The sequence below is a fragment of the Camarhynchus parvulus genome, chromosome 1 (assembly GCF_901933205.1).
Source record: "Camarhynchus parvulus chromosome 1, STF_HiC, whole genome shotgun sequence".
In the NCBI taxonomy this organism is placed as follows: Eukaryota; Metazoa; Chordata; class Aves; order Passeriformes; family Thraupidae; genus Camarhynchus; species Camarhynchus parvulus.
The window spans coordinates 9,148,569-9,165,853 of NC_044571.1; the positions used below are offsets into that span (position 1 = coordinate 9,148,569).

At 45.8% G+C, this 17,285-nt stretch overlaps 1 protein-coding gene across 1 annotated transcript in view; it reads right to left on the reverse strand.

Moving 5' to 3' along the window:
• The window catches only part of LANCL3 (LanC like 3), a 32,429-nt gene extending 17,873 nt beyond the window's left edge, over positions 1-14,556 (reverse strand). The window contains exon 1 of the mRNA XM_030952551.1: positions 14,002-14,556. Coding sequence (XP_030808411.1) covers positions 14,002-14,547 — 546 coding nt within the window. The 5' untranslated portion in view covers positions 14,548-14,556. The remainder of the gene's footprint in view (positions 1-14,001) is intronic.
• Between the last annotated feature and the right edge of the window lie 2,729 nt (positions 14,557-17,285).

The window sequence follows — 17,285 nt, forward strand, 5'->3', positions numbered from 1 at the left end:
TCATGTCCACCTCACTTGAATCTCACTTTCTTCCTAGCATACAAGATAGGTATTACAGATATTTCTTCACAGATGCATGTGCTTACACTAAAAAATAAAAATAAACTTTGTTTTAGCTCATTTTTTCATCTCTTGAACTGTTCTCATACTTTCCCTCTGCCTGTGCATAATGTCTGGCACTTGCTTCTGTTTAAAAGCCAAAGCAATTCTTATCCAGATATCTGCCTCTTCTGGATCATTAATGAATATAATAAATTAGGCTGGTTGCTACATCAGTCCCTTATTAGTACTTATGATTAGCTTTGCTTGTGGTTCTTCCAGCCAAATCCAAATCCACAATGTCCCATCCAAGCCAGCATCAATTAAGTTTTCAAAGAAGATTATCTTTGACACAGCATCAAAAGACCTATTCAAATGTAAACAAGGTATTGGCTACTTTCATCAGCCACTAATTTCATGATTCTGTTGTTTACAAGAAGTGATCCTGCTTGTCCCAAAAGACTTCTTTATTCCATGTCATGCTGCTTTATATGCACAGGTCTACTATGCAGATGTATGGAAGTATGTCTAAATATTTGCTGCTGAAGAACAATGTGGCTACCTGTGAAATTAGTTAAATGAGGTAAATGACACAACGGCATCATTCAGAGGCTAACTAAGGCATGAATTAGTCACTTGAAAGTAGCACCAGCACTGCCTTCAAGCAGAGGGAATTCTAGAGAACTCCATGCTGGCATCATGCCACTTTTACTTTGTGTGATGATCTGCAATTTGTGCCATGCCAATAAGCCACTGAATAGAAACATCAACTTAAGCTACAGGAAGAATGCTGACAACATAATGCAGGAAAACCAGATGAAGGTGATCAAGTCCTCTGAGTCATCTGAATTTTACTCTATCCTTAGACTGTGGTAGCAGCCTGATGTAGTAAAAATCCTGATGTCCTGTGTGTGGCTCCCAGATACTCCAGGGCACACGGACAAGATGGCTCTGAAGCAAAGGACAGTAACAAAAGAGTTTCCAGGGGCATGCAGTGCCATTAGTGCTGCCTGGAAATATGCCTACAACTCCAAACACAATCCAAGTCATATTTCAAATACAGACAGTCATTATAATGCAACACTGCCACATTTCAAGGGCAGAGTAAGAGTCATGGGATTTATCTGAGGAAGTGTGGAATTCTGGGCTCTTTAAAACCTAGCCTACTTGGTAAGTAATGGGATTACTATCTGTACTTTCCTCCTAGTTGCAAGATTGCCATTTGGTACTATAATAGAATTAGGAACATTTTATCTATCTTCCCTTTGTGCTACTTTTTCTCAGTTCTCAGTAAACCAAGCAGATTTTGGGAAAAAGAGACTGCTGTGTCAGAAGGCACAGTTTAGATTACTCTTAGAGTTCAAACCTCACACAGCAAGGAGGAAGAATAAGAGCCATGAGACAAATCACACCACTGCCAATAGTAATAAAGAAATATTCACAGCACTTGGCCATTAGCTTGCATGTAATTAACTAACAGGAAATACAATTCCTCATCTTACAGATGACACATGGTGCCCTGGGAGCACTCAATGCCATCTTCTCTTTTGCTGGATTTGTCATTTTACATGATTGTTCTGTGCAGCCCCACAGGAGGAACTGAGCAAAGTGAGGCAGGAGGGCCCACACAGCTATTTCTGGACCTACATATCACAAACGTGTTTTCCAAGGCAAGCTTGTTAAGTCAAAATACATGTATTTAAAACTCTTTACCAGATGCCTTTCGTACCCTATTTTGTGTGCTTAATATTCTGATGCCCTTGGAATAAACCAGCTTCACTTCAAGGGCCTGGAAGGACACTGAAGTCCTCTGATGTCTGTCATGCAGCATCTGAACGAGATTCCACAAAAATAACACCAGGAAAAGAACCTCCCTCATAGCCCCCGTGCTTGAGGGGTGTCTGGCCATCTGCAGACACTGGAAAGAATGTTTTCTCATCCCCTGGCCTGTAATTCAGCTTGCAGAAAAAGGTTTTGTCTTTTTCCCCTGCTGCATCCATGGCTGCTCACACATCACCTGGGACAGGGAACTCTCCTCCTCCACTGGCAAACAGCACCTGAGGTGTTTGATAACTCAGTCAGGAGATAATGTTCCTGCAATGCAGGGCCACAAGCACTTTTAGGGTATTTTTGGCCTTCTTTCATTAGTGGGGCATGGTCTACCTCCTACAATCATCCAGGCATTTTCACTGACATTCAGAGCCGCAGGGCTGTGAGGCCCTTGAGAAGCCTTTGAGCTGCAGCATGCACTAAACCAGAGAAAAAAGAAACCTTTATACCAAAACTTTTCAGATCCACAACCTTCCCAACTACCTGCTAGAAGCAGGAATGATTTTGTCAAACCTTAATATTTAGCTAATATTAAGGTTTGACAAAATTCTGCCCTTCCTTGGTACAGCAAAGACTGACAAGAGGACCACGGTGCTGAGTGGGTCCTTTTGACCCTTCTGAACTTCCCTGCTGGCAACTGCAAGAGAAAAAAAAATGCAATCCTTCACCCAGTCAAACTACTAGAGGAAGTCAGAGGAGGTGGAATGGCATTGTGAGGCTGCTTTTGGGGAAAAGAGGCAAAAGGAGCAGGAATGACCGCGTGCTTTCTATGTACTAATTCCAGCATAGCTCAGCCTGGAGAGGAGAGCAGAGGACACAGAGCCAGGATCTTCCTAGCAGTGCCCACTGACAGAAAATTCTACTTAAATATGAAAAGAAAGCCTTTTACTATAAGGATGGCCAAGCACAGGTTGCCTAGGAAAGGCATAGAGCAGAGATATTCAAAACCAAGTGGGCACAGCCCTGGGCAATCTGCTCTTGTGGACCCTGCTCTGAGCAGGGGCTGGACCAGAGCATCTCCAGAGGTGCCTCCAGCTGTGGCCATGCTTTGACTCTACAACTGAGCCAAATCCTAATCTGAGTATGCTCATCCACTGTTCAGATAGATGGTGTGGAGATTATTCATTTAGAGACTCTTAGATTCAAGTCCAAGTTTGACTCAGCTTACCTGTGTGTTGTTTTTTTAAATATTTGTTTTACCAAAATAAGCTAGCAGTCCCACAGTGCTTACAGAATAAAATCAAAATAGGACAAGTGCATTCACAATACAACTCTGTCTAGTTTTGTGTCCTGGATGTGTAGCAGTTAAATGAGCATTATTTCCAGGCATTTTTGATAGCATAATAAAAAATACATGTATGGATGAAAATGGGAGCCTGGCATAAGAAAGCTCATGATTGATTCAGCTCTGCAAAACCAAAGACAAACAAATCAATATTTATTTAAAGAGCCTGAACAAGTCTCATTTTCTGTTCTACTGCTAAGAATTTTCCCCAAGTTCATATTTGACCAACTTAGCTCTGATCCAATTTAAACAGCTCCATGTGGAGTGTGTATCTTGCAGTCCATTGCTATTATAACTGGAATTTTGACTACTTAATCACTGGCTTAGTCCCAGAAAACTAAAGCAAGTATAGCCTTTGCCATTTCACAGATGGCAAAAAGAAGAGACAACACTGAGCTTTATCTTTACATCAGCAACCAAAGTAAATCACAAGAACAGACTAAATTTAACCTCCAGACACTTCAGATTTCACTTACTCCTTGATTTCTAATGCAGATGAAATAATTGACTTAATACAGCCCTCTCAAAGAGGTTGTTCCAAGTGTACTTCCACAAAAGAACTCCCATCACTTCACAGTTGTCCCCTGGATATGTACTGCCACACCTCTAGTTACAACACAGAATGACATATTCCCAGTTTTATTCAGGGAACAAAGGAAAAGAGATTCTCTAGTTGGCATTAATGACACAAAGCCCCTTCAGGTGAAGCAGCTTCTCACCCTCCATATCTCAGCACAGTGTTCAATGATTCCCTGTCACCACATGACCCCTTCCCACTTCACTTGTTCAGAGAGTAAGAGCCTGAATGAGGCATGCAGGACTCCATGCAGCTCTCCAAAATGCAGTTTATCACATCCAAGAGGTTACAGCAGTCCAGGGTGGTGGGTGACAGAGCCTGTGCCTACAGCTGTCAGCTCCAGCTGCAGGCAGGCCTGGAGACCCTTTGGTTTTGGTTACATTGCATTCTATACTTTTCTTTGCTGAGGATCTTAATACAGTAGAACCAATCTATACCTTAATTTTTATCTATAGCCTATCATAACTACTATAATCACCATATTCTCCAATCACTAAAAGTTAGTACATTACAGTTTAAGCTAGAAGTTATTTTTCGGTTTTCTTGCAGTGGAAAATTCTGAGACCTTTTTTCTACTTGCCACATCAGCAGGCTTGTTTGCCTGTGCTATCTTCCTGCTTGGTAAAAACATCTTCTTGTTTGAGGTGGGTTTATCCTTTGCTCTAAGTCATAAAAACCCCTTCTAACCAGCACACCCTTTGCCTTCTTGGTTAGCCAGTAAGACTGGCTCAGCAATTCTTTTCTTCTATATAAAAACTTGCTTTCATTTCTACTCAGTCTTCAGATTCTACATTCAAAAATCTTTCTGCCAAGCATACACATCTGTGAGACCTTCTTGTCAAACTTTCATCCATCCCACCATCCAACAGCTTTTCCAGAAGAATACCTGTCCATGAGCTGCACCCCATTAAAAAGCTCTTGGATAATGGTAGGTCATGAGCTGGAGGTGAGTCAGTGTCAGGCTGTGTGGGATGCAAACACCTTACTCAGCTGTGTATGGGAAAAAGACCTGGAAGAAACAGAGGAAGGCCTTTGCCAGAACCATGTGTCCAACTTCTGGCCCTCTTCAGGAAAGGCTGGAGGGAGACTGGCAGAGTGCAATGGGAATGACCAGAGACACAGGAAACATGACACACATGGGAAGATTGGAAGGATTAGGATTGTTCAGAGAAGAAAAAAAAATAAGGGCAAAAATTGTAACAGTCTTGAAATTGTAATAAAAAGAGCTTCTGCAGAGAGGAACAGAGTTTCTTGCTATTTCTCATTGGAAAGGACAAGGAAATCAGGCTTAAATTACAGCAAGATTCAGATTATCGTTAGGCTGGACTTTCTAACAAAGCAGTGTCAGACATCCAGGGCAGACTGAAAATCCCTCATCACTGACTGGGGGTATGAAGAGCAAGTCAAGGAGGGGCTGTAAGGAATGACAGGCACAGGTACATCTTCCTGTGGACTAGGTGGCAGCCTAAATTACCTCTCAAGGTCCCTGTCATCTCTCTGATTGTGGCAGGATATTATCTGGTTGTGAGGACCGAGCAGACAAACTGCAGAATGCCACCAGTATGGAATAAGCAATAACTACCATCTTCCAATTCTGCACTGACCCCCCAGCACAGAGCTGCTTTGTCCTGTGCTGCTTCTAGACCCAGGCTCACACACTTTTAAGAGCAGCTTTATTTAAGAGCAGTCTAAATATGACCAACATATCCTAAATTTATAATCTTCAACCATGTTAACATTGTACCAAAGAGGGACTGGAAGCATCCTGTGAAGAAGATTAGCCACACAAAATAACTAAATGCCTTGGACAGATAGAAAGTGTATTTATCTGCCACATTCTTTTTCCTCCCAGATAATTCAATGCTATCAGACATCCCTTCCATCTCACTCATGATCCTCTGCTCTTCAACAAGAGATACCAAGCCATTAAAATGAAGAATTCAGGAATGCTGATCTACTGCAAAAATAGATTTATGGTTCCTCTCTCAGACGTCAAAATATACTGAGCTGAGAAACACCAAATGACTCAGCCACAGCTTGGACTGCTATTAAAATACTTTTTGATCATGTTTGCCTAAAATGAAGCAGCTATTTTAATTATTTTGCCTTGGTACTCCAGCTCAGTAACTATCAATTGAAAATAAGCCTACAACATAGATAAGAAATAACTGTTTTTGACAGGATATTGTCCCTGAACTCTGCTGTAATGGAGTGGACGGAAGATTACACAACATCACTCAGTGCTTAATCTCATGCTTGTCAATGGTCAAAGAACTCCCTGCCATGACAGACACAAAGACATGTTCTGACAGATCATCTCATCACAAATAGTGACCCGATTGCATATCTTGAATTCAGTTTCTTTTTTAAAAAGGGGTAGAATAGAGAAGTTGGGTGACAGCAGGACCATGGGACTTGCCCATTTCAATTGATCCTCGCAACAGAGCTTCACTGCTGCTCAGAGGCAAGGCTGAGAACCTGCTCTGCAATCCTTACCCAGCCTGCCAATGGGGCTCTGGCTTGATTTTAAGACTGTCCAGCTGAATTAACAGAGAAAAGTAGGATCTACTGATTTAATGGAGGTGAGACAAAAGAAGAGGATCATTTTTACATCTGCACCCTGACAGTTGTGGTGCGTAACTGTGCTACACCTTTATGTAAAAATCTAATGTTCTAACAATGTGTATTAAATGGCTACAGAGGAACTTACAGCTTACTTTCATCCCTCCATTTCAGTGCTGTGAAGTGCTGAGGATGTTACACTTTTCCAGAGTAATTGTTGTTAGCCAGGCACTCTTTTCTTCCTCCCTGGAGCAGCTTAGTCCTTCATAGTCCTGCTTCTTCAGCCTGGTACCACAGTAAAGTTTACTAACAGCACCACTGTTCAGGTTACACACTGATTTATAGTATTACATGCACCTAAGAGGGAAATGTCAGTGTCAGAAGTCAGAAGAAGCACAACAGTGCTCACGAAAAAGCCTTTATTTGCTTCCAGACATCAGTAGTTGCCTCAGTTATTCCTCAAAGAAAATATGGAATATAAGACATAAGGCTGTGCTCTGATTTGCAAGCACTGAATGTGATGACAGCTATTTCTGTAAATGTATGAGTGTAGGCAAAGACAATATGGGGACAGAATGGGTGACCAACAAAAAACAAGCAGACAAAAAGAGCAATTTTCCTCAATAAAAATGTAGTTTACTCCTCTGCCTGTCCTCTTCTCCCTATGTTTACTGTTCTGTTGAACATTTAGCTTCTTCTAAATTGAGTACATTGGCCATCAGATCTCCACCAGTCTGTCAAAGAACCTGATTTTAGTTTTAAATCTCCCCTGCTCTAGGGACTATGTAATTTCTTTCCTTTTCCCCTTCATCCTTGAGTTCTGCTACCCCCTACACCTTTCAATTTTTCTACTTTTGCCAGGAACTAATTCTTTTGCTTTTAAAATAATTTTTACATTGTCTCTTTCTTTGCCTCTCTGTTCAGCCTCTGTCAAATGTCTTTTCCCCCATGCCTGCCTGTCTCTGTCTCCACACACTCCAGCACATAAGCATGTTTGATATGCCCACTCTTCCTTTCTGCTGTGTCATCCAGGGCTACCTGGGAGTGAACACAGTTAACTGTGGCTTTTGGTCCTGTCTGAGAACCAGGGGGGGAAACATCGATGTCAAATACTGCTATCTGCAGAAACACAGCATGGTAATAAAGCTCTTCGGTGCACACATAAAACACAGCACACGAAAATCTGAAAATTCAGATTTAAGGACTCAGTGCCACCAAAGTGACCGCAAGGAAGTAATGCTGTGAAAAACAGCAGCTCCCAGCCAGCTCTGCACCCTGCACCAGAGAGATCCCCGCTGCTCCAGATGCTCCCAGAGGTTCAGACACCAGACACACTCCACAGGTCCAGGAACTGCCCAGCACCTCTCCACCAGCCTGCCCTCCCTGCAGCTCCTGTGTTCTGCTCCCACCTCCACGGCAGAGGCAGCACTGCAGAGGGCAGGGACACTGCCTGGAACACCTCTGCCCCCAAAGAGCACCCACAAACCCCACAGGGTGACCTCAAAGCTCTCCATGGGATAATGAGGAAGGCGACTGAACTGACAAAGTTTAGGAGTTAAATGCTGGCATATGAAATTTAAAGGAGTCAGGAGAAGGATGGAGAAGCAGAGACCAATTCTGTATACAAGAGATGCATTGCACAAATATATTTCCTCTTTTTTTTTTTTTTTTTTTGTTAAAATCTCTTATTATAACATCACTATTACTTCTTGGGCTGCTTTTTTTTCAGCAGAAAGATGCTGCTGCATAGGCAAATGTTCTTCCAACAGCACAAAGAGGTACAGAGATACAGCACTGTTTTTGTACAGAACTGTCTTTTTAATACCACTCTTCAGCTCTAAGCGGTTGAAATCCATATTTCTGCAGCAGAATACATAACTTATGTCCTAAACTTGTGTCAATCAAACCTCCAATTCCAGCAGGATCCAGTCTGTATTACAGTGCTTTTTTGCTGGCTGGTAAACAGTGCACTTGAAATTCAATATTTTGAACCTCCAGTTTTTGACTTTGACTCTACAGCTGAATATTCAGGGTCCTCTGCATTGAACTGAATACAGCCATTATCAAGATGTCCCCATCTCCCAGTCTGAAGGCTGTTAAAATAAAAAGGATTGCACTGCCTTGCTGAAGAGAAACAGGAAAATTCTGAAATGTATACCAAAATTATTTCAAATCCCTTAAAAAAATCCAGATTCAAATAATTCCCTTTGGTTTACTGTTTACTTTAGAAAAAGCTGGTGTTCAAATTCTGGTTTAAATTCATCCATTTAAGCAAACTAATGCAAAATTTATCCCCTGTGTGTATTTTGAAAACCATGGCTAGGAGACCGTACATTTAAAAGAAGCAGGCTAGGATGAAAAGATTTTATCTTTACTGTTAACTCATTTTAATCCTCTGGCAAATAAAAAGAGATCCTGGCTGTGTAGTGGTCTGTGTGAAACAAAATTATGAAATCAGCACAGTCCCAGCTAGCACCGTATCTGATATTTAAAACACCACAACGTTTCACATAAACTGGTAAATTCTTCCACAGAGAGAAAGGACTTTAATGGCCACAGTGGAGGAATGAAATCTCCCCTCAAAGGCCAACCCTCCCCTTTCAGGCACAGGTGAGAATTAAAGCCTGACACGGTGATTCTGCACTACAGCACTTGGAGGAGCATCAGTTTTGTGCGCATTTTGCAGAGCTCCCTTCAAAGACCTTTTATTTGTACATCTTTCAGAAACACTATGTTCAGCATTAATACATTCCACATTGCAAATGAACATGTTCTAGGCAGGACTCAGGAAGATTCTTCCTCTCACACTCCATTTTTTCCTAAGAGATTGAAGAAAAAGAAAAAAGTGGAAAGTAGTAGCCTACAAGAGTCTTTAAACACTCACTGACTGTCTGGAGGGAAGGTTCTGAGGAACCAATAACATCATCTAGAATTGTCTGAGGAGCTGAAATGAAATAGTTTTCATTTATTTGTATCTTCTCTCCCAGCATATTACAAAACACACACTGGTTGGACCTGTCAGGTTCCACACACTGCACATCCATCCATTCCACTGCCTGTTAAAACAACACCTGACACTTCCATGCTCTGGCAGCCAGATCCCAGACATCCCACAGCAGAGCTATTCCGGCTTTCCACATACCAGGTGACTCATTGGTTTGCAATCCCATGAGGTCCAAGGCAAAAGAGGCTCTGCTGATAGACAGCCGCCAGGATAAGAATGGTTTTCACAATTCACCATTTACACTCAGCAAGGTCCTGCTAGAAAGACCAAGGTCCTTTCTGGGCAGGCCCTGGCAGAATATCAGAATTATGCACACTCTGACACGATAACAGCCCTGGACACTCACACCAAGTCGTGACCTAGCACTGGCTGCAAAAGGAAACTGAGGCGTTCCTCTGCCACAGAGACAGGAACCACTGTGGCACTGGAGAGCCTCCACAGGCTCTCAAGACTCCCCAGTGCCTCAGTCCCTGAGCAAACAGGTTTGGCCACGTTGCTGCCACAGTGTCCTGGTTCACCTCGTCACCCCTGCAACTGCAGCAAGGGTCTCTCATGGGGTCCTCAAAGTCTTCTGAAAGCAAGGGTCTCCAATGAAATCACAGCCCCAGGCTGTGCCAAACACTGCCCTGTGTAAGAGTCTGTCCAAGTATTCCCCTCATCTGCCTCACAATCGTCATTTGGGGACCACTGAAGAGAAGACCCCCTCCCTTTTTGCAACAATAGCTTTGGAAGCTGTCCCACCTCTCAGCCTGGCTGGACTTCTCCTGAGTTTTGGGTGGTCTCCCACAGAAGACCCTCACCTGCTTTACAACCACCGTGACAGACAGACTGGGATGTAAGAAGCCTCTCCATCAAAGACCGAGACATGAAACCCCCATGTGAAAAGGCCCCTCTGCTCCTTCCAAGGACTGGGACTGAAACCCCCAAGCCGGGGGAGGTGTGTGGGGGAGGCAAGCTGACCAAAGCGAGATGTTTGCCTGCAGGTTGTGACCACTGGACCAAGAAGACAACGGCTCTCATTTACTGTTGAGAACATGGACTACCTGTTACATCTATTCTTTATTGTATCTGTTCCCCCCCCTCGCAATTTTCAATAGAATTATCATAATAAAAACCTCTGAGTTAGCTAGAGATTTTGAGATCTCCCCAACGTAACAGGCGGATCCTCGACTGGACTGGACCAAAGGACTTTGTCTCTATATTTGGTAGCTCTATCCCCCTCTTTCTCTCACTTTCTCTATATTTTTCTCTCCTTTAATCTCTCTATCGCATTTTGCTGTGGTCACTCAATAAAGGTGCATTTGTTTTGATTATTAGTGCAAACCCCCTGTGCTGTGTCAGTTTTTTGCACCCTGAGATCAAATCCACGAACCATCACGAACCCCGTTCGTAAGGACAGATTGTGACACCCTGTCTCTACAGGGCACCACTGCTGTCTGTGCTGCTGCTGCAGCCCTGAGCCAGTGGAAGTCATGGAGCCCATGCACAGAGTCAGTTATTAAAAGATAACCCAAGCTGTGCTAAAAGGCAGCAACATCTTTAGCAGATGGTAATACAAGGAGCCACTTGAACTTCTGTACCTTTCCCATCATCTGACAGTTACATTGCCAGAAGGGAGTGCATCGACCCGGGCACACCATGCTCCATCAACCACGAAATGGGACTGAAGCATCACGGAGAAAAACTGGGGAGAGGGTAAGATATCATCCAAACAGAGGCATGGGACCACCATTTTAATGGTGTCTTACTGCTGCTTGCCCAAGCAAACAGAGAGTGAGTGAAGGTAATTAAAAGCAGGACTGACAGATTTCCCCAAGGACATACAATAAACCAACACTACAAGCATTAGAAAAAGATGTACTTAAGAGAGAATAAAACAATTCTTCCCCCCAAATGGTGAAAACACAGCAGTTAAGGACAGCTAAAGTACATACACCTTATACAAATGACACACTGTTTCTGCCAAAACAATATTTTATCTATCTCTGTCTGGGAAGCACTGACTGCAATATAATGGAAATTAAGAAGGGATGAAAATAAACATCTTTCCTAATGCACAGTGCATCATGAAAGTCAAATCCTGTTAAGCCTTGACTGTTGAAGTAATCCTTACTCATGCAAAAAATCCCAATTAATTAATCAGGGAAAATGCTGTATTAGCCTAAAAATCTGAAAACCAGCTGAATGCAAATGCCTTCTTCACATGAGGAAAGTGTTATCCAACAGACTGGATCCTTCAGGACAGTCCATTAACTTCATGAAGAACATGTGGAGCTTAAAGACACCAGGACTCTTTACCAAGAAATTGAAGTATTGGGGCACAGTAGCTGAGCTAAACGTGTGTCTGCTGAAATAAAGCTGTCACCTTCCCTCCCTGCTTGGATTAAACAAAAAACAAATACAGGACATAAATTATAAAATTCCCTCAAAAGGCTTTTTTCAAGGGCAAGTGATTTCTTGTATGTAGGTCACCATTTGACTCGTTCAGAGGGAAAAACCATGCGGGCAGCAGCGGCTGTGTTTCAACATAAGGAATGTATTTCACTTTGTGCTGGAAATATTTGCAGAGTGTCCTAAAAAAAAAAAAAAAAAGAAAAAAAAGAACGTGGGTAACAAGAAAACATGCTGCAATGAGCCATGTGAGGCTGTGCACAATCAAATTACAGGAGGTAGCATTTTCCAGCGGTTCGAATCACAAGATATTGCTTCTATTCTGGGATGTACCTGGCTTACAGTTTGACCTTGGGTAATAAATGACATGCACTCTCTCTGGGCATCCCTCTCCTCATTTGCAAAAAGATGCAAGGTTTGGTCTGGCAATGTACTAATTAAAATAATTCTGTACTGGGAATATTTATCGAAGGACACAAATTTTGCTCAAGCTTGAGTACATAGAGACTAGAAATCATAATTCTCCTCACAAAGAAGCAAAATATTTCAGTTGCAAGTTTTTAAAATATTAGTTAAAATTAAAAAAATTAATTTTATTTTATTAATGGTTATTGGCGTGCTTTGTTTCTTGCACTATGCATTTAAAATTACAATGTATTTGACAGAAGAAATAATACTATAGAAGGGCATTGGCTCATCAATGAAAACATCAGCAAAGGGTCACAGGATACGTTTTATTGGCAAAACAGCAATTAACCCACCTGCTAAATAGAGTCCACAGTAAGTGCACAGCTGTGCTTATCTGTGGGGATGTGTAACTCTTTACAGCTGCCTTTAGTACAATTTGTCACCAAGCAAGCAAACAGAGGAGAGTTCTCCCACTGCTCACGCTGCCTGTGAGAGGCGACTGCACCCACTCTCCCAACTGTTCAGCAACTGCTCTCAGGGATGTAAGGCAAATGGAAATAGCTTTAAATAAAGCAGTGGAGTGCAGGGTGCCACCTCCTTCTGCTGGAATGTCACAACACCATCATGAGCACTGACATGGGTGCTGGACACACTCCCCTAATGCAAACTGAACCAAGAGAGATCGCTTCTTTCTCCATGAGAAACCATCCCTTCAGGCAGGCACTGCTGCACAATGGATTGTGACGTGTCTACAAAACTTTCCTGTCATGGGAAAGACTACCAAATGAAAAATTTGGTTGTGTTATGGTTACAAATAACATAATCATGTTAATGGTTATGATCGTCAGACAACCCTGCACAAAGAAACAGTAGGCTTGGTATGCTACTTGAAATGCTCAGTGTGGTTAGGAATTCTAGTTCAAGGCAATCACAGCATTTAACATTCTTCCTGGCTTCTCTGGATACCCTGGAGCCTCCTGAGACCTCCATTAAGTGAATCTCCACAAGCCAATTGCAGTGACTGGTATTGGATGGGGCAGAGCCACTAGTTTTACATCATTTATTTACTTATAAATAAATCTTGCTTCCTCTCCTGGGAGGGAAGAAAGCCAGAAGCATATGAACTTGCAAATCAGTGATTAACAGAGGAAACACAGATTGGACCCGACAAGAGGAGAGGGGAAAAAAATCTACCAACTGCCTGCTCAGATACCGCACTGACCACTTGGTAACAATCACCACAGCAAACACAATCAGTTGCGATAATTATTATGCCATAATCAGTGGAAGCTCTGAACTGTCAGCTGAATTGTACTGACAATGACAATGTCCTGGGGTAAAGTTCTGACTACTGAAACCAATACTACGTTGAACCATAACCACATCTCACTCTCCCAGCAAAAACTCCCTGCTCTCATTCATGAAAAGCACTAAAATACACGGCCAGATTTCAGAAAGTCTGTATGCTGGGGTTAGCAAGACCAAATGCCTCTGAAAATCGGGTTTCTTCCTCACAGATTACATCACAGCACCGCTTAATATTATAGGGCTCCTCTCTCTGTTTTACTCAACGCTGTTTCTTTTCTTACTCACTTCATTTTACGGAAATACTCTTGAAAAGCCCGGGGTAGCTTCTGCCAACTAATTCACCACCCGGCAACCAACAGCTGATGCTCTCGGCGTGCCCCGGGATGCAGCGCTCCGCTCCACAGCCGGGACCCCATCCCGCTCCCTCCGGCCAAAGCCGCATCTTTTCATTTCGGGAAGCAGCGCTGACGGCAACAGCACCCAGGGACTCATCCCCCGGGGGCTCTGAAGCCGTACCCCGAAAGTGCAAGCTGCAGACAGCCTCTAGCACCGAGGGCACCGTCCCGGCCCCGAGAGCCGCCCCCGGCCCGCCCTTACCTCCATGCCCAGGCGCTGCTTCAGCACCAGCGCGGCGCACAGGTAGCCGGCGCGGCCCACGAACAGCTCGTCCGAGCCGCACTCGAGGAAGGAGAGCGGGGCGCACACCTCGCTCAGCTCCCGGAACTTGCCCAGCGGCCGCGCGTACTCGGGCAGCCCCAGGGCGCGGTAGACCAGCGCGGCCACCGCGTACACCCCGGCGCCGCCCAGCAGGAAGGCGGCTCGGGTGTCGGCGTCGGCCTCGCCGCAGCCCTCCTGGTAGCGCAGGCAGGCGTCCACGACGCGGCGGGCGGCCCGCAGGTATGAGTCCCGCGACGGCGCGAACAGCGGGCACTGCGCGACGTGGTACAGCATGTAGGCCACGCCGGCCACGCCGCCGTACAGCCCGCCCGGGCAGCCGCGGGGGCCGCCCAGGGGCGGCAGCTCCCGCAGGATGCGCTCGATGGTGGCCGTCACCAGCGGCACCGCCGCCTCCCTGTCCGGCGCCGCCGCGGGGCTGCCCGGGTAGTCATCGAAGCGGTTGGCGAAGCAGCGCTGGCTCTCCATCCCCCGCCGGCGCGGCCGCTCTGCGCAGCGGGGAGCGGCGGGCGGGAGCTGCCGGCCGAGGGGGCGGAGGGAGCGCGGGGGAGGCGGGCGGGAGGCAGCGGAGAGGCGGGCAAGGGGCGCTCCCGCCGCCCGCGGCTGCCGACGGGGCGGGCGAGGCGCTGCTGCCGAGGCGGAGGCGATGCCGGGGCGAGGGCGGTGGGCGATGCCGGCGGGGAGCGATGGGCGATGATGCCGGGCCGGGAGCGGTGGGCGATGCCGGCCGGGAGCGATGGGTGATGCCCGGCCGGGGGAGATAGTCGATGCCGGCCGGGAGCGGTGGGCGATGCCGGCGGGGAGCGATGGGCGATGGCGGCGGGGAGCGATGGGCGATGCCGGCCGGGAGCGGTGGGCGATGCCGGCCGGGAGCGGTGGGCGATGCCGGCCGGGAGCGATGGGCGATGCTGGCCGGGAGCGATGGATGATGCCCAGCCGGGAGCGATGGGTGATGCCGGCCGGGAGCGGTGGGCGATGCCGGCCCGGAGCGCCGGCGGAGCCGGTCCGGGTCCGGCACAGCGCGTTCAGTCCCGCCCGGCGCTCCTCGCCCGCCGCCGCCCCGCCTGTGCTCGGCGAGCGCTTCTCGGCGGCCGCCCGGGGTGGCTGTGGCTGGCCCGGGTCTCCGGACACGCCGGGGCTGAGCCTGTTCTGGTGCCCGGCACCTCCTGCCCTGGGGCTCTTCCTTCACTCAGGGAAGCTGGTGCATCACCTTTGCCCGACCCGTCTGTGCATCCCCGAGGAAAAGGGTTAATCGGTCTGCTGGAGGGATCCAGGGGCTGGAAGGGTGGCCGGAGAGCTGCTGAGTTATTCCTGGCTGTGGAACGGCCCCTCGGGGGCTGCTGCAGCCAAAGCTGAAGGATGGAGCCAAATCCAAACGAGGGCAGCCCGAGGCCAGTTTACGTGGGAAGCTGAGCAAGTCCCCAGCAGACCAGCGGTGGCACAAGGCCATCTTTGGCCCCTTTCCTTCATACATGAGCCAAGCAGAGCTTAGGAGAAACAGAAAATTTAGGTCAGTGAATCGATTCCAGTTAAAAGAAAAAAAAAGGGAAAAAAAGGAAAATCTTGAAGTAGAGATTAAGAGCAACTCTTTCATGATACAGATACACAGTTGTCACTTCTGCCCCGATGATGTGAACTTCTGTACCATAAGTGAATTTCTCGTCGAAGACCCATGACTTACGGGCACCTGGTGATCTCTGGTACTTTCTCTGGACATGCAGCCTCAGTAATTGAGGACCTTCCCAAAGAGGGGTGGAAGGTGCAGCTTGCTGGAGGCTCCAGGCAGTAAGCAGCAGCTGGCCCAGCAGCAGCAAGCACCAGAGCACTGTCCTTTGGATCTTGAAAAAGACCTGCTCTTGAAGCTGTGGCTGGCTGCTCTCAGCTTTGTGCTGGTGACTTGTTTCAGCCAAGTTCCTTCAACCGTGTGCAGCTCCTCACTTGCGCTTTCACACCCTGTTTTTGATTCAACTGATCTGTCCTTTCTATTTCCTTCTTGATTATGTGGTTTATGATCTGCTCAGAGATATTTGCTTTCACCCCCTGATTTTGGTTTCTTCACTTCTCTTCTGTGCCATTTTGCCATATTTACATTCCAGATACCCACCTACCAGTCTGTGTGTGTACTGTGTTCCTTAAAGCCCTGTTTTCTGGTTTATTCACAATTGTACCATTTGTGGTTTTACCACACACCTTGGCAGTGTAGAGCATTGAAAATGTGAAAATGCCCTGCAAATGGCCAGGACATCTCATCCATATGTTATTTTCTGTCATAAACTGGCTTCTATTGGTGCCCATTGATAGGGTTGACAGCGTAGCTAACGATTTTCCAGCAGAATTTCTGTTGGTTCTAGAAAAGTGTATTCCCTAAATGCCTTTTTAACTTAAAATTTGTGAGTTTTATTTTTCATTCTGACATAATTTATTTGACATTTTGGGGGTGCTTCCTTCATCTATTCAGTCTTCAGATTAAAAAGGCTCTCTCATTTTGAGAAGCTCAGCAAAGGAAACTGGATCTCTGCCAGTTTCAGCGGCAAAGGATTTAAGAAAAATACAGATTTTATAAGAAAATGAGTGGAATTAGCAACATTTTTCTACATAAGAGTCAAAAGGGAGTCAGTAATGACATGCCAAGAAGGAACATCTTCTGTGCTCTGGGGAGTCTTCTGTTGAAATAAAAGAGAGCTTAGCAAATGCCACAGAGCAATCGAGCAAGAAATGAGGGTGACAGTTTCTGCTGTACTTCTTTTGTATGAGTATTAAACCACCAAAGCCAAAGGGACAGATATATTGAAAAAACACATGCTTCTTGTAGCTGCAAACACCCCAAATCTTAAACTGCCCCTGTGTTCATGCACCAAAGTTTCATGCTTTCAGGTTGTGCTCTGTATCTTTTTCTCTCAAACAAGCACAAGTGCAGTCCTAATGCAACTGGAGAAGTTGGGCTGATTCTCAGGTGTAGTTCATGTGTTTCCCACCAGATCATTTGAGATTTCCCTCTTCAGAGCAAAAGTGGGCCTCCAGTGAGGGTCTTCAGCATGACAAAAAATTTTAATCTCTCCTCTCTCTCCTCTGCACTTCTGCAGCTCCTTGGTTTGTTTGCTTTGGGCATGCTGTGCCTCCTCTTTGCTCTATAAATCTGATCCCACAAGCCAAGGGTCATGAAAAAGTATGGATTTTACAAGGAAAGGGATATGATCCTGGTGTGA